This window comes from Vulpes vulpes, chromosome 3 (assembly GCF_048418805.1).
Source record: "Vulpes vulpes isolate BD-2025 chromosome 3, VulVul3, whole genome shotgun sequence".
NCBI lineage: Eukaryota > Metazoa > Chordata > Mammalia > Carnivora > Canidae > Vulpes > Vulpes vulpes.
Window position 1 is genome coordinate 89720105 of NC_132782.1, and position 17846 is coordinate 89737950.

The following is a 17846-nucleotide window of genomic DNA, read 5'->3' on the forward strand; positions in this document are numbered from 1 at the left end:
TCTTGGTGACAACTGCGGGGGCCTGGGACACACATGTGCCTGTGGGGGGACTATCTCCACCCTGTAACCCTGTAAGAGGGTTCCTCATGGTATTTCTGTGAGAAAACAGGGAACGCCCAGTCTCAGCACTCCCAATAAAAAAACACCATATGCCAGGCCATTTAGGTCAAAGGGCATGCCTGGGTGACCATCATCTTTTAAAAGTGACAAATAATTAAGAAGGCAGGAAGCCACAAATGTTGGGAGAGGATGCGGAGAAAAGGGAACCCTCTTACACTGTTGGTGGGAATGTGAACTGGTGCAGCCACTCTGGAAAACTGTGTGGAGGTTCCTCAAAGAGTTAAAAATAGACCTGCCCTACGACCCAGCAATTGCACTGTTGGGGATTTACCACAAAGATACGGATGCAGTGAAACGCCAGGACACCTGCACCCCAATGTTTATAGCAGCAATAGCCACAATAGCCAAACTGTGGAAGGAGCCTCGGTGTCCATCGAACGATGAATGGATAAAGAAGATGTGGTTTATGTATACAATGGAATATTACTCAGCCATTAGAAACGACAAATACCCACCATTTGCTTCGACGTGGATGGAACTGGAGGGTATTATGCTGGGTGAAGTAAGTCAATCGGAGAAGGACAAACATTATATGTTCTCATTCATTTGGGGGAATATAAATAATAGTGAAAGGGAATATAAGGGAAGGGAGAAGAAATGTGTGGGAAATATCAGAAAGGGAGACAGAACATAAAGACTCCTAACTCTGGGAAACGAACTAGGGGTGGTGGAAGGGGAGGAGGGCGGGGGGTGGGGGTGAATGGGTGACGGGCACTGAGGGGGGCACTTGACGGGATGAGCACTGGGTGTTATTCTGTATGTTGGTAAATTGAACACCAATAAAAAATAAATTTATTAAAAAAATAAAAGTGACAAATTTTTTTTTTAAAGATTTTTATTTATTTATTCATGAGAGACACACACAGAGAGAGAAGCAGAGACACAGGCAGAGGGAGAAGCAGACTCCACGCAGGGAGCCTGATGTGGGACTCAGTCCTGGGTCTCCGGGATCACACCCTGGACTGAAGGCAGCGCTAAACCCCTGAGCCACCCGGGCTGCCCTAAAAGTGACAAATCTTTTTTTATTACCTCCCCACCCCAAGGTGGTATTAGAATGTAGATTTCTCCACACATTGGACAAAACCAGAAGCCAGTGATTCCTGAATGTTGTTTATTGAGTTTGATAGAGAAGGGCAGCCCTGGTGGCTCAGCGGTTTAGCGCCGCCTTCAGCCCAGGGTGTGATCCCGGAGACCCGGGATCGAGTCCCATGTCAGGCTCCCTGCATGGAGCCTGCTTGTGTCTCTGCCTCTGTGTCTGCCTCTCTCTCTCTCTCTGTGTATTCTCATGAATAAATAAATCAAATCTTTAAACAAAAAAAAGAAAATTATAGAGAAGCTTTTGGAGCCTAGAAACTTGTCTCTTTGGAAAGGACTCATGGAGTCACCACCACAACCCCTGCCTGCTGCCTCCAAAATAAGAGCCAGAGCAGGTAGTCAGGCCTCCCTGACCTGCTGTCTGGTGGGACTGAAGGGGGTCCCACACATTTCCTGAGCCCAGTCCTCTCATTTCCTGATTTCCTCTCATTTCCTCTCATTTCCTGAGCCCAGTCCTCTGTTTGGGAGGAAGAGTCAGGGCTTCTGGTTGACATGTCCCTCAAGTTCCCTGATGACTTTGTGCCAACTTGATGAGCTCCGCAGCCTCTGGCTTGTTTTAAGGAGCAAGCCTGGGAACACACGTATTGATTCTCATGTACAAGTACAGGAAAGCAGTTTTCTGATGTTAGGCAATCTCAGTGCGCTATTGTACTTTGTTTGGTAAAGTATTCACACCCGCTCAGCCTTACAGCTTTGCCCAGAGGAGGCATAGGGAGATGGGACAGAGATGAGGTGGTAGAGCAGAGGACACGGCCTGGGAGGCTCAGAGCCTGCTGAGGACACTTAGCTTGTTGGGGAACAGTGGCCTGTAGAAGGCATCGTTGGGCATGCATATTTGTTTGTGCCTCTGAGCGATGTCTCTAGGTTCTGTTAGAGACTGGATAAAACAGTGGGAACTTGGAAGCATATACTGAGGAAACTCCTTAAGGGCACCTCACGTACAGCATTGTCTTTGCTCTTTACACCTACCTGCACCCTGGACACTCTACCCCTCATTTATTCAGATCTCATCATCCCCTGCTGGCTTCAGGTTGGAGTTTGGGTGTGAGCTCAGGTGTGTCTTTCTCCAGAACCTGTGCACGCTCTCATCATTTTGTCTCTTGTGGGGCAGTGATCTTTCACTCTGGGTTAACTGTGGGTTGTTCCTGAGGGTCATGAGACCCTCCTTCCTGACCCTTGTCTGATCCTGAGGGAAAGAAATGCAGTTTAGCGACTCAGTTGGAAGAACAGTAGCGATTTCATTACACCTGGGCAGTAGGGCAGTCTGTGGTGAGGCACCAGACACCTGTTGATACCTGATTGTTGCTACTGGTGCCACAGACCTTCTGGATGAAATGAGACACAAACTCCTGCCTAGGAGGAGCTTTTCTCCTGCCTGGGAAGATAAGACAACAGTGAATCCATAAGATAGCTCCAAAGGTGGCTCCTATCTTGGCCACGCTTCCCAAATGCCAGAATCACACAGATTCCCCTTTGGCTGCTTAGGAACTATGTGCAGGAAAATATTCTGAAGATGTGGATTCTTGAGACCTTCCTCCAGAGGCTCACATTTAGGAATCTTTGCTAACTACATGTTTTGTCTGAATTAGCACACCGTTTCCTCGTGTTCACAATAAGTGTGTGCGCACATTGTAATTGTGTATTGGTGGGTGAGAGTCCAGCATGTTGTCTGCCAGAGGCTGGACTCCGGCCTACCTGCACATATCAGAGATCCTTGCTCTCACACCAGCGCTATGCTCACTTTGTCATCTTAGGACTCCTTTAGGCTGAAAAGTTACTGAGAGCAAAGAGCTTTTGTTTGTAGGGATTCTTTCAACAGTGTTTTAAGAAATTAAGGTTTAAAAATTATTGACAGTATGTTTATAATCTCATTAAGAGAAATTCATCTCCTCTTAACAAAAATTGTATTTTCTGAAATAATGAGAGTTAATGAGAAGAATAGCATTGTTTTACATTTTTGCACATCTTTTTAATGTCTGTTAAATGGAAGATTGCTGGCTTCTCATATCTGTTTCTATGCTTAGTCTGTTGTGCTTACTGTTCTAGCTGGACTACATGAAAGGAATCGGGCCTCATACAGATCTGTAGTTGGAGGGAGGAGGACCACCTGGCAGGTTCCCATGGCACCTTGGTGCCCAGAATTCTTTGAGGTTGGGAGGAGGGCTGGAGGAAGGGGTGCAGACTGTTGCCTGACACCTTCAGTGGCTGGTCCTGCCTTACTGTGCGGTGTTTCTGTGAGTTTAGAGGGCATTTTGTGATGTTTCTCCATCTGAAATTCAGGAGCATTGTTCATTGAACATCTGGGAAGACATTCCCTCCTTGGTTTTTCTCGGGAAGGTGTCACTCATACATACCCTGAAGAAGCCTGTTTGGCCACATGTTGGGGTGTTTGGAGGAAGAGGGCTCTGTTTTTTTGTAGCAGAGTGGATTTTCCTTGCAGGTGTCTTTGTCTAGAGGACTCATGTTGGGGGCTGGCTGGCTTGAGATGATTCCCACTGGGTTTCTGGTGAAGTTATGAGCTTGGCCACCTTAAGATGCTCTGTGAAATACAGTGGGATTGCTGTGTGTCTGAAGGGGCTAAGGTCTCTGGGATCCAAAAACAGTCCTCAGCAAGAGGATGGGGCCTCCCTAGACACAGTTATAGCTCCTGAACTCACTTTAGCTCTTTGGTGACTGATGCCATTTAAACAGGCAGGTTTTTCTTTCCTTGTGCTAGAGAGCTGACTTATCTGACTGTGGTCAGATAATCCTATCTTTCTTCAAAATAAGAAGCTAGTTGCTTTCTCAGCAAGATTGGGAACAAGTCAGGGATGTCCAGTTTAACTTCATGCTAGAGGTCCTAGCCAATGCAATAATAGGACAAGGGAAAGAAATGTATACAGTGGGAAGAAGAAAGAACATGGCATGATTTTCTACATGAAAAATTGCAGAGAATCAGCCGAAGGACTCTTAGAACTCCTAGCCATTAGGGCTATAGGATGAAGAATAACATGTACAAGGACATGCACTTCTGTATACCAGCAAGGAGTGCTGGAGTGTGAAGTAGAAAACCTACCATTTACATGAACACCGAAGAAGATAGATAGGCCGATGACTTAGGTATGAGTCTGACGAATGTGTGTAAGACATAGTGAACCACTCCTCTTTAATACCACAAACCTACAGGGCAGCCCATGTAGCTTAGTGGTTTAGTGCTGCCTTCAGCCCAGGGCGTGATCCTGGAGACCCGGGATTGAGTCCCATGTCGGGCTCCCTGCATGGAGCCTGCTTTTCCTTCTGCCTGTGTCTCTGTCTCTGTCTCTCTCGCACTCTCACTCACTCTCACTCTCTCTCCTCTCTGTGTATTCTCATGAATAAATAAATAAAATCTTAAAAAAAAAAAATACCACAAACCTACAATGATGGCGGCAGTGCAGTATTGGTGAAAGAAGTGGGTCAGTGGAATGGAACTGAGAGCCCGGAAATAGATCCCGTGAATATAATTAAATGACTGATGAAGGGGCAAAGGCAGCACAGTGGAGCACAGTCTCTTTAACACATGGTGCTGGAGCAACTGGGCATCCCCGTGCAGAAAAATGCATCTCGACACAGACCTTGTCAAACATCAACTCAAAATGGATCATAGACCCAAGAGGAAAATGCAGAACTTCTACAGAAGTCCTTGAAGGTAGCAGGAGCAGATTGGCGACCTTTGATTCGGCGTTGACTTTTTAGATACGAGATCAAAAGCATAATCTATGAAAGAAAAGCTTCATAAGCTGAACTTCATTAAAATTAGAGACCTCTGTTCCATGGAAAGTACTGTTAATGGAATGAAAAGATAACCACAGTCTGGGAGAACATGGATCTGATAAAGGACTGTGATCCAGAACATAAAAAATTCTTAAACTCAACAATAAGAAAACCCAATTACGAAATAGGCAGACACCTAAACAGACACCCCCAACAGAGGGCATGTGTGCAGAGCAAACACGCACATGGGAAGCTGTTCCACATCATGTGGCCTCAGGAAAACGTGGAGGAAAACAGCGAGGAGGCCACCTCACCCGCATTAGAACGGCCACAGGCCAGAACATGCCAGATGCTGGTGGGAGACAGAGGAGCGGGGAACCTCTCCCATGGTTGCTGGGAACGCAGAATGGCACGGCCACCTCGGAAGAGGCTTGTGGCTTCTTACAGAACCAGCCATGCTCCTGCCGTGAGATCCAGCAGATGCGCTCCCCAAATGGGCCCCCAGGAGATGAAAACTCGGGTCCACATAAAACATGCACACGGATGTTTACGGCAGCTTTATCCACAGCTGCCCAAACTGGGAAGCGACCAGGATGCCCATGAGTAGGTGCTGGGTGTCCACACTGTGGTCAGTCCAGACAGTGGACTGTTACTCAAGTGCTAAAAACAGGTGAGCTCTGAAGCCATGGACGACAAGGAGGAAATTGATACACGTGTTCCTATGTGACAGAAGGGTGTCTGTGCTGGCTCCACACAGTGAGGTTCCAGCTATAGGACGTTCCAGAAAAGATAGAACCACAGGGACCGGGACAGATGGGTGGGTGCTGGGGGTTGGGAGAGGGGTGAAGAGGCGGGACACTGGATTTTTTGGGCAGTGAAATTGTTCTTTACACATGGGTGTATATGTAACATACACGTTACAAATGTTTTATGTTTGTCAAAATCTGTAGAAAAGAACTCTGATGTACTATGAACTTAATAACATGTCAATACTGTTTCATCAGTTGGAACAAATGTGGCACACTGCTGTAAGGTATTAATGGGGGAACCAGGTGGGCGATGCATGGGAACTCTGTAACCTCTGCTCATCTTTCTCTAACTCTAAAACTGCCCTAAAAAATAATGTCTGTGAATCTAAAACAAAACAGAGACCAAGTAAGATCCGCCTAGAGAAAGAGCTGTCCCAGTGGTCAGAATCTTAGAACACATGCAAATGGACGTGTCTCTGCCGAGTCTTAATTTTCTGGCAGCATGGAGCCAAGAGGGCTGTGCTGTGTCAGGAGGTGTGAGTCCTAGTACTAGGATAATGGAGGTGCATCCCTTCACCAGCCTCTTAAAAACACCTGACACTTCTGGTGTCATGGGCCCTTATTCCAAATGGGGGTTCAGGTGGGGATTGTAGGACTTTTGTGACTGCCAGTTACTCTTTGGTGGGAGCAGATCTTGACTGGTGAGAACAACTGTCAGGGAAGCTGTGTTTCCCGGCCCCAATGCGGCCTCAGCTCTAGGAACCAGGGTGGGTGGTGGATGAAGGTGGGAAGTGGGGGATTGGGTACAGGGAGCCCCTGGAGTGTGGTGTGTGGGAGGAGAAGCACCAGGTTACTCTGCAGTCACCTCAGATCAAAATAGGGGTCCTAGCCAGAGCAATCAGAACATTCCAGGCCACTGTTTAGGAGGATAAGCTGAGAGACCTGGATGCTGTGCTTGGCATCCCCAGGGGCAGGGCTTAGCGGGGAAGGAGAAATGGAACTTTGAATTTTAAATTGGTTTAAATTCCTTTCAGTTGAACAATCTCCACTGTTCCTTGTCTGTTTCTGTTGGAGAGCCAAGGATGTTTAGTATTCTCTCATTTCTATGCTCTGCTAATTTTATTATCTTTCCATATTTTCTTGCCATAAATGTAACAGATTTTATTATGTTTAAGCCATTTTTAATATAGCCTCTCATAAAAAGCCAGAGGAATGAGGGGGATTACATGTTGCCAGCCCTCAGAACACTGGTCCCTTCCATTTTTAAGCATTTGGGCCAGGACTGCCGTGGAGCCCTCCTGAAATGCTGTCATGTGCTGGCCCCAGCCCGGGCTCTGCTGTGTGCACCTGGCCGGCTCTGGGGTCCCAGCAGAAGCAGATAGCCTGTCTTCCCTTTGAGAAGCTCCCCGTGCAGTGTGAGAGAAAGGATATGTACAAGTTTACGTTTGGGAAAACAGGGAGGGGATGGTTCTCACCATGCTTCTTAGCTCCAGATGTTCCTTGGTCAGATGCGCATACCTCTCAGCTCTGTTTGCACGGTTGCCTGTGGATGGACTGTGCTTGGGTTGGGAGAGATCAGGTTGCTTTGGCTGGGTCCCCATGAGGCCTGAGGGCTCTTGGGCCCAGAACATGCTGGCTGCAGTGTGAAGAAGCACCTAGATGCTGCCTGCATGGCCAGTTCAGGGCTGCCTGGACCCCCTCCACAGGGAAGATCCTGGTTGTACCAGCTGTTGTCCATCCCAGAGGGCTGTGCACGCCATCTGGGAGAGCTGCCCCAGTGGGATGTTTCCTGGCAGTTTTTGTGATTCAGTTTACATGTCCGTGACTTCTTTGTAATTTACTCCATAATATGTCTTAGTATTAATTATAAAGCATCTGCAAAAATTAGTTTCCAGTGAAGAGATATGGCCCTCCAGGATTGTGCTGTGGTTAGCCTGTAGTCCCCTGGGGCACCCTGAAGCCACAGCTCTGTGTCGGTGCCCTCTGTGAAGGTCCTAGGCTCTGTAGGCAGAGCCTATAGAGAGAAGCAGCCATGGCTGGTGATCCCCAATGCTTCTTGATCCGTCACTGTCCACTGCATCCTCTCTTGTGCCAGCATCTGCTGGCCATGTGGACACCAGTAGGCTGTTGGGGCTAGCCCTGTGGAGCTTGTAGTTTAGTCTGATGTAGCCTGGTGCCTGCTCTCAGAAGCACAACAGAGCTCCCAGCAATAGTGGGATTCAGGAGAATGCCATTGTGTCTGATTGGGTGGACTGGGGGCACACTCTTGGGGTTCAGTGATGGCTGGAAGTGCTGGGCCTTGGAGACCATCCAGTTCTGAGAGAGGGTCACAGAACTGACACACTGTTCTGGGGCCTTGAGCAGAGAGTGTCATGTCCACAGAGGCCCACCTGTTGACATAATGGGCTGCTTTGATACAGTGGGGTCACTGAAGTGGCAGTGTCCTTTGCCTCGGGGTACGTGCTCTTCTGTCTCATGGCCCTGGGCTCACTCAATCCTCTGTCAAGCCCTCCTTCTCTGAGAGGACAGCACTGTGAGCCCCCTGTGACTGCCAACCCCCCCTCCCCCACCTGCCTGTCTGCCCCTGTTTTGGTGGTGCTGTGGACAGGGCCCTGGGGGTGGCTGTCAGCTGGTCAGTGTGCTGCAGCATGAGACTCCCCATCATCCCTGCAGCCTTTCTGTGGACACCTCGTTTATGTGTGCAGTGATAACTCCATTTACGTTTCTGATTGTGGGCAGAGTGAACCACAGACCACGTGGTGTGTCTGCTTTGCTTGTCTTCCTCTGTCAGGGAGACCAGCGTGTCAGCCTGACTGTCTCTGCAGACCAGTAGCTTCTGGAGGCAGGGATTGCCATGGATGCTTTCCTCTCTGTGTGAGAGGAAGTCTCTAGGGCTTCAGGTTCTGGAGTCTTGTTTACTATTGGGCCTTGGGAAACTGGTTTTCCTCAGTATCCTTGTCATTGATGGGTTGCCAGTCAAGTGGCCGCAGAAGGGGTGTTGTGGACTGTAGCTTCACAGACCCTTTGGAGACCAAACACATAAATGTCCCGCAGAGATTAATCTTCTGTTTTTCTGTAGTCATTCCAACATACCCCGGCTTCTACAGAGTCTGAGCAGGCCCTGGCCTAGAAGCTCATTCCTTCTCCGTCTGCTGCTTCTGCAAGGGGTCCTGCCAGGCCTGTCACAGAGCTGATGCCACTCACTCCCTGCTCTTGGCAGCTGTCAAGCCCAATTCCCACTGGCTCTTGGCCTAGAAAGAAGATCAGAATGCTGCCTGCCCACAAATCCAATTTCACCCTCTGCAGGGGCCTCTCATGTCAGCCTCCCCCGAATGCTGCCCTGTGGGGGTAATATGTCGCCTCTGCTCTGGCCCGGCCATTCTGGCAGCAGTTGATGCCCTCCTTATGACCTGAGACACCTCTGAATGACACACCTTTGGAGCTGAGGCTGTGAGAGACTGCTTGTCCTCCTCCCACTGGCACCTTCTGGTTTCAGTCCTTGCTCTCCACAGATATATCCCAGAATGGTCATTTGGGGAGGGTGCAGGTAGAGAAGGGAGAGTGGGTTCCAGCATGCATGAGGGTGGAATGGTTGCTGCTTCCTGGGACATCAGTGGATGGTCCTCCTCCTCTGGCCTGGAGAGTGGGGTGTGGCCAGACAGGGGCAGCAGGGCCTGGGGAGGTCCAGGAGGAACTGGCTCCTCCTGCTGGGGGTTGGTCCCAGTGGCTGCCTGTGCTGCTGAATTTGGGGGACAGAGGGGCTTTAGTGCCAGGGCAGCTGGAGGCATAGGGAGCTAGCTGGAGTGGCCATGCTGGGACACCTGTGGGGGCCCAGGCTGTAGGCCAGACCCCCAGTGCTCCCTTTGACAGAGGTTAACTGCTCTTCATTGTTTCCAGCTCGGCCATGCACTGGGCACAGCCCATGGGGTCCAGGGTAGTGCTCTCTGTTAAGGACTCTTGATCTGATGGCTCCTATCAGGGAGCTTTCTGCAACCACTGGAGCAGGTCATCCTGAGCAGCTCTCAACAGTCATTTCCTCGAAACAGCCTTCGTAGCTTTTGCTTTCTGTGAATCCTTTCTTGATGAGCGGATTATTTTATAGGAGTTGAACCATCTCAGTCCTTGATGATGGGGCACCCTTCTCTGCCTCCCAGCCACTGGCTCTGAGAGTGACCAGTGTCATGTTTCAGATGGCAGCCTGGCCCTGGGACTCCACAGCTGACCATGCTGCCAGTTTTTAAGCAGAGCCATTTGGTGCGATGAGCAAGGCCCTTGGCTGCAGGATGTGGTTGAGCTAGCTGCTGACAAATGCAGTTCAGTGACAGAAATGCAAGATAATTAGTCTGGGGCCAGAGATGTATAAAGAATATGTGCAGAACAGAATAATCATCTGGCTTCACGAAGACCAAATTGATTTGGAAACAATCTGGGGAATGCTTCAGCCACTGCTCTGTGGCCCAGACCAGCTACTGAATCCTGTGAATTAAAGTGGCCTCAGTGCGTTCTTGTAACCAATGACTGTGATTAAAGCGCATTCTATTTATTGAGTGCCCACTGTGTGTCAGGAGCTTGGCAGGCATTGGTCAGAATCATCCTCACGGTGCTGGGGGTGGCATGAACCACAGAGCTAAGAGCTCAAGCAATCCAGACCAGGTCCCAGGCTGCCCACTCTTGCTGTATCCTGTTCCCAGGACCACCGTTGCCAGTGCCAGCAGTGTGCCTGAGGGCAGTAGGGTTTGTGGTGACCCAGCACTCTGTGACTTTGCCTTACCCTCTTGCCCTTTTCTCTGGCCCAGCGCCTTAGGAATTTGGCGCTAAACCCCTGGTTGCCAGCCTATTGTCCAGGTATCTCCCCAGGATGCAGTGGGTTCGATAAATGTGCTGCTGCAGACAGGTCGTGTCCCTCAGGGACCTCTGACCTCTCATGGAGGGCTGTGGATCCCTTCTCCTTCCCCAGCTCCTCTCTGGGGGCAGCGGTGCTGTCACATCTCCTCAGCTGGATGCTGTCCATTGGTGTTGATTCTGCACACTGTCCTGGGCCCATGCTTCCTGCCCAGGAACTGCCCTTGCTCAGCCCCCTTGTTTCCCCTCATGTCACAACCTATGGGGCCTGCCTACCTAGAAGGAGTCCTGGATCAGTGCCTGACCAGCAGCTTGTTGTCCCCTGTGTACTGCTGTCAGCCAGAGCCCAGCTGCATCCTGCTGGTCTGTCCTGGGTTCTTCTTTCCTGTCTCTGATCTTGTCTTCCTGCTGCCCTCCATGTGACTCTCTGCCTCCACTTGTAGCTGGACTGGGGAACCCCCTTGCACTCCTGGAGCCCATCTACATGTCCTGTGACACTGTTATGGACACGTCTTCTAGTATTCCCTCACAGGCTCTGGGGCCAGGCACCCACTCACGTCAGCCCTGAGCAGATACCTGCTGGAGGGTAGGACCCATGTGTGGTTGGCAGTGCAGGCAGTACGAAGAGTGGCAGTCTCACGGAGGCGTCAACAGGAGACCCTTGAGTGGGTTGCAGACACCCTGGTCCCACATGTGTTTATTCTTTCCCCGGGCTTGTCTTTGTAGCACATGCATCATTACTCAGATGGACTGCTTTATTACAGACCCCAGCTTTAATTCGCCATTTGTTTGAAATGCCTTGGTAGATGCACAGGAACACGACTGATCAGCCAGGTTGCCTGGCAGTGTGAAGTCGGGTTATTTATTGTGAGGTCTGTGGTTTCTAATGAAGCCTGAACCAAAGGCAGGCAGGCAGTGCGGTCGCTGGACCCGTGCCTAGCTGAGGCCCGGTGCTCAATGTGGGGCCAATGAGTGAGTGTGTCATGACTTCTCTGCCCAAGTAACTTTACTAAGCATGCTGTTTACAAACTCAGGAGTGATGAGAGCAGTCGGTTCTTCTCCCACTTGGCTTTTCACAGTAGAGCTGTGTGGCTGTGGGCCTCATATGACAGAGCTGCTAAGGGTCCCTGCATAGGGGAGCAGCCTGTGGTGGCTCTCTGTCCTCATGCTGTTCAGTGCATGTTTATTGGGGTGCTGTCTCAGAGCTCCTGTGTCTGCCCCCGCCCTGCCTTTGGAAGGGGTAGTCCTCATGTGTGTGCTCAGTGGGACGGGACTCTGCTTTCCCTCTGTGTGTGTGTCTAGGGAGGCCTGGGTTTTCATTTACTCGAAAATGAAATTTGAAGCTGCCAATGTCGTGGTTGCTTATAGGCCCAGTCCTTTCTATTTTAGTTCTGTAAACTGGGATCCTCTGCTGTTTGCTTTGTGGGAGTTTTTGGTCAGTGGGCCATACTTGAAGCCCTTACTGCCATGCCCTCTGGCCTAGGGCAAAGGGAGGCCGTGCCCCTCCATGACTGAGCAGCCTAAGTGCAGTGACCCAGCTGCGGTCACTGCTTATCCCACCCAGGCAGGAGCAGCTCAGGAGCATTGTCCCCTTGAAGGGCTTGGCTGGCTGCCACTGGTCTTTCTCATCTACAGAATCACAAATGTCAGCAGGTGAAGGGACAATGGGCTGGGTACTAATTGGCTGCCTCCTAGAAGCTGAGGGCTGGCTCACTTTCAAATAGATGCTTTGAACTGACTTGTCGGGGAGTCTGTTTTCCCGAGATTTTCAGGCTGGACAAATATCAGGACTCTTTCTTGACATTATCTCTTTAGTTTATTCTAAGAGCTGCCAGTCAAAGACCTCAGGAAGCTGGTGGATGGAAACTGAGGCAGGAACCACACCCAGCCTTGAAACCACATCTGGAGGACTTTGTCTCTTGGCATCTGGGCTTCTGAAGTCTGGGCCAGAGGGCTGGGGGCACATTGTCCTCTTCCATATGGAGGGATGGAGGAACCTCTCACCTGCCCCTTGCCAGTCAGGAGCTGAGGGAGCTAGATGGGTGCCTCCAGCTCATCGGGATAGATGAGTGTAGGATGGTTTCCACTTCATGTCAGTAATATAGTCCTGAAAACACAGGGCATCTTGTTTAACTGACCTGAGGAAGGCATCATCACCTGCTTTGCTGAGGTACCACCGGGTGGACACCTGGGGCAGGGGACAGAGAGGAGGACTTGCACAGGGTGGCACGGACGTGGATGGGCTGTGGCTGTGTGCTGCCCTCTCCCAGGCTGGTCTCTGTCCTGTTCTCTGTGAGTCCTCATGAGGGGCGCCGAGCCCACTTCCACTGCTTCAGGTCTATACTCATCTCTGTCTGTCCCTGCCCATCCCGCCTGTCCCAGCCTCCCATGCACTGTGTGTCTAGGGCCTTTGAGGCCGCAGTTGATCTCTCAGCAGCCTGCCTTTCCCTTCCCCTTGCATGGCCCTGCCTTTAGGCCTCGCTCAGGGGGCCTGACATCCCCTGGCTCTCCCAACAGCTCCCCGGGGCTGGGGCATGGGTTCTGAAGGTGCAGTTGCTCCTGCTCCTGCTCTCGGGCTCACCCCTTGGAGTTAGAGCACCTTCTGTGGTCTGAGACTTGGGTCTAGAGACCAACCCCACGGTGTACCACCCGAGAGTGCCTGGTTCCAGGCTTGACATGTGGATCCCTTACCTGGGAGAAGAAGGCACCTCTGGTACCTCTTGGGGCCATTGGATGATTGGAATGCAAATTCATATAAGGTGTTGAGCAGGGTGCCTGGCTTGCTTCATTTTATGGTCAGTGTCGGCTTCACGTCCCGGTCACAGTGCTGTGCTGGGGCCTCTACTGCCGTGGCCCACATTGCTGCCAGCCTTGCCCTGCCCTGTGTGGTCTGGGGTGGGTGGCACTCCTGCTCACTCCCCGCAACGCTGCTGGCACTTCCCCCAGCTCCTCCCTCCCCTGCTGCAGCTCCTCCTGCATCCTGAGTCCCAGCTGAACACCCCCCCACCCCCCAACATCCGGGCAGGCGAAGCCCCTGCTCCCCACAGACACAGTCCAGCCCCAGGCACAGTCCTGCCATCGCTCCTTGTGAGGGGGCACCTCTGCTCTTCAGCGTCACTGTATTGAGCAACAGAAGGTTGCCTTCCCTCCGGCCTGGGGTTCCTGGACTCAAGAGACAGTGTCCTTCATCCTTGCATGTGTGCAACAGGGTCCCACCTGGCAGCTAGTGAGGAGGTGACTGGGGCGTGAGTACAGGGTTGGGGCAGGGCCGCTGATGGTGCTCAAGCCATGCAGCTGCCCACAGACTCCTGTCTTTCCTGGCAGAGAAGTTGTAGGAACAGAGTCCCGTGGTCTTCACTTGGGGACTGGGCTGCTTCTCTGCCGATGTCATGCGCATGGCTTTCTGCGTCTGTCTATGCTTTACTGGAGGACTACGCAGGGGCACTGGTTTTTTTAAGCAACTAAAAAGCTATTGCCAGAGAAATGGAGGGTGCTGACTAGTTGGTGGCTTTATTTATTCATTTCTGGGCATGAATGGTAAACAGCTTTGCTTCTTGGCTCAGCAGGAACAGATTGGGAGCGTTTGCCTGATTGATTCCTTACCTGCAGGGACACGCAGCTGGAGGGGATCTATTGATTTGGCACCTCCTGCCAAACCCACTCTGAAACAGGCTTAATTACCTCAAGACCGGCTTCCTAGCACCAAGTGTCCCCATAAATCTTTGCGTGGATTTATCTCCCTGCTCAGGCTGCTGCCTCCCCCGGGTTGAGTGTCTCTCCTCAGTGTGTGTCCTTGTAGGAGCCAGGCTCTGCTGGCTGCACCTCCTTCTTGGGTCCAGAGTCCCAGGGCTGCTAGATGGGCCAGTTAGCCATAAGAGGAGGCCTACCTGTGACCAACCTAGGTAAACACAGAGCATGTCACCTCCAAAAGCGGCCGGGGAATTGGTGTTAGCCTCAGTCACAGAACCAGTGGAGAAACCAGGGCCCTTTTGCTTCTCCACCCTGCCCGCCACCTGATTTCGCCTGCTGTCAGGCTTTCCCTGCACTGGCCGGTTGATTGCTGGTGGCCTGGAGCCACTGTCCTGGGGTTTATTACTGGACTTCATTTCACCCCTGAGCTCTGCGGTCCTTCTCCACCTCTTCAGCTTCAACACATCAGGATGGGGTGTCAGTGTGTCCGTCTGGTTTGATAGTTTACCCCTGAGGCCAAGCGAAATGGACAGACAGTCCCATGGGGACAGGAGGGATCAGGGAGTGCTGAGGACGGTCTGAACAGTAGCTGTCCGCTGTAGCAGCCCCCTGGTGGACAGATGCGAGGCTCTGAAGTCTAAGTCTCTGCATGTAAGTTCCATCTGTCCTTTACTGGCTGTGACTGCTGGTGGCTTTTCTTTTCAAATCAGTGCAAGTAGGACTCCCACTGCCCACCCTGCCCGGCCAGGCTGCCCCCAGAGGCTTGCCGATGGGGTGCTGCTGTCAGGGCCCAGGGATATGCCCCCTCCTCTGGACACCCGGTCTGTATTGCTGCCAGATGTCAGCTGACTGGAGCAGGTGTGAGTCGGTGCCTGGTTTGTGGGTCAGGATTTGGTGGTTGGATTTTTAGGTGACAGTTATCAAACAGAGAATACTGCTTACATCAGGTGGACTGAGAACTGGAGAGTGGACAGGTCGACTGTGGGCAGCTCTGAATTTGTATATAGCTCTACACGATGTGCCCTGCACCCCATCAAGGTTGAGATCCAGCCCTGCAGCTTCGCTCGTGCCACGAGGGCCACTGCTCTGCCTTCTCTCAGTGATCTCGGCCTTGTGAGCAAGGAGCACAGAAAAGGATCCGTGTTTGTGCTGGAACTCTGACCGCATCCTGATGGCTTGGGGCTGCGGGAGAGACCAGTGTCCTGGGGCCTGGGAAGCAAAGCAATCTGCCAACGATCACAGGAAACCGGGGTCCTGGAAACCCTCCAGCTCCGTCTGCCTCCACCAGGGCTAGTCTGCTGCAGTGAGATATTTATATGTTGCCTGTTTCTTGTTACTTATTTAATGAGAAACTGAAACTATAGAAATTACTCCTCATGAGCACTGGGTGTTATTCTGTATGTTGGCAAATTGAACACCAATAAAAAATAAATTTATAAAAAAAAAAAGAAAAGAAAAGAAATTACTCCTCATCATCCCCCATAAGCCTCTAACTATTTGCCCGCCAGGCTCATGCACTAGGGCAGTCACTGTTAGCAACTCGAGATATTCTTCCAGAATTTTCCCTGTTTTTATCTGTGTGTGTATCTTTGATCCTCTCTGCCCCATCTGCTTTGTCTATGTGTCTGCACGGGTCTGTGTGTCCTTGTGTTATGGGTCAGTGCCAGGTATTTGACTTATGATGGAAGTAGAGCTTCACGGAGCTCACGGGCATCGGGCATCACGGGAGGTGGGTCGAGTTGTGTGCTGGGCCTCTGGCGGATATGGCATGGCAGCCTCTGCTGGTGGCCCCCTGGCCTCCCCCAGGTGTGGTTCTAGGGCTGCCCTGACTGCAGTGTTGTCCTCTGCCCAGCCCTTCTATGCTGCATTCAGAGGGCTTGCCCTGAAAAGCAAGAAGATAAATGAATCTGCTAACGGGCTTCCCGCATGGTGCTGTGAGCCTGTGCTAGTGTGCACATCAGGAGCGCCAGGCAGGAGGGTAAGTGCTTCTTAGCTGTGCCAGACTCCATGCCAGCATGTGGTTGTTCCCAGACCTCACAGCTACCTGTGGGGCCCTTCACTCTGGCTGGCCAGGAGCAAATGCAGTTCTCTTAGGCCCCTGGGGCCCATCCTCAGCTGTTCCCAGTGCCTGCACTTGATGTGAAAACACAGGTGTGAAAACACAGGTAGCCAGTCAAGTCACAGGGGAGGACTCTCAGCGCCATCTAGTCCCTGCCCTCAGGGAGCCTGCAGTCTGGACGTCACACTTGGCTGTGGTATGGATGCTCTGTGTGGAAACCCTGTGGTCACCACTTGTCTAGTCACCCCGTGAAGCCCTGGGGATTGAATGTTCATGCCCGTCTCAGCCTGCATTGTATGGCTGCACGCTTCTGTGAATGTGTCCCGGTGGGGTCTTGCACTCCGGGCCATCCCCTCGCTAGATGGCGCACTCTGCACCGGAGGCTGCTCTGTGCTCCTTTGCTGGGCTGCATCACCTGTCTCTGCTCAGTCAGTGTGGGTGGTGTTGGGTGAATGAGGGAACACCCTGTCCTTGCTCTGTCCTCAGGGGCCACATAGACCAGGGCCATGCCGTCCACAGTCTTGCCCAGGAGAAGTGTGAAGGCAGCTTCTCTGTGACCCATGGCTTCTCTGGATGAACCCCCGCCACTTCCACGCTATGTGATATTGAGGTGCCTTTCTGCTCCACCTTTGTCGCCCCCTCCTTTCTCTGCCTACAGCACGTGTTCCTATTTACAAATCTCCTGGAACCATGTGCCAAGATAATTACAATGTTTTATGTTTTTAAAAAAGCCTTGGCTTTGTGTTGTTGGAGAAACAAAGGGAGGGCAGACACAGCTCTTGGCGCTTGTGGTAGCTTCTGAGAGCCAGTCTAATCGGGTGCAGAAAGCCGAGCCAAGGTGTGTGCAGGGGAGGCCGTGGGCTCCTGCCACACGAGGGAGGGGTCCACAAGCTCTGCCTGTACTGCAAGCATCTCCCCAGTCTCGGGCATGAGGGCCCTGTGGGCAGCCTGTCTGCATCTCAGGGATGATGCAGACACCTAGTGGTGCCCCCTCAAGTTCTCCTGGCGCTTTGTGAGTAACATCAGTGCACAACACTGGTGGACCATTGTTCTCTTTCAGATGTGATTTGTGGAGCTAATTTGTGTGACTGGCATGGGGAAGGCTGCCTCTGGGAGTGCTGACCTTATTTTCAGCCTAGGAGGAAGTTATGGAGGGTTTTGGTTTGGAGGCTGGTGATGTGATCCAAACTCTACCTTATTACAAGGTGTTATTTGGTGTAACACACAGGATGGGTTGTTGGGGTGAGAGTAGCCAGCAGGAAATCAGTAGGAGAGAGGTGGCTGTTTCAGGGAGCAGGCAAGATGTAAGGTAGTAGTCCCAGAGGTTCGGTGATGGCCAGGGCCAGGCTGGGGACATGGTGCTGGGGGGAGAGGGCAAAGAGGTCAGGGGAGGCTCTTGGGCATCTGGCTTTGAGCTCATGTGGTTAGAGGCACTAATCTGGAGAAGTTGGGAGGAGGAACAGGAGTCCAGAGACTTTGGGCTTAATTTAGGTGTGTGCAGATTGGAGGTGTTCCTGTGGTCTTTCAGAAGCAAGGCCAGTGGGAACGGGAGAGGCTGA

The 17846-nt window shown here is 51.7% G+C and overlaps 1 protein-coding gene across 6 annotated transcripts in view; it reads left to right on the forward strand.

Annotated features, from left to right (window-relative positions):
• The window catches only part of MAD1L1 (mitotic arrest deficient 1 like 1), a 345798-nt gene that overhangs the window by 83205 nt on the left and 244747 nt on the right, over window positions 1-17846 (forward strand). Inside the window, exon 1 of one of the 6 annotated variants that reach the window (XM_026011312.2) lies at window positions 17168-17299. The exons of the other annotated variants lie outside the window; for them this stretch is intronic. Coding sequence (XP_025867097.1) covers window positions 17253-17299 — 47 coding nt within the window. The 5' untranslated portion in view covers window positions 17168-17252. Of the gene's footprint in view, window positions 1-17167; window positions 17300-17846 lie in introns of those variants that run through there. 6 annotated transcript variants of the gene reach the window in all.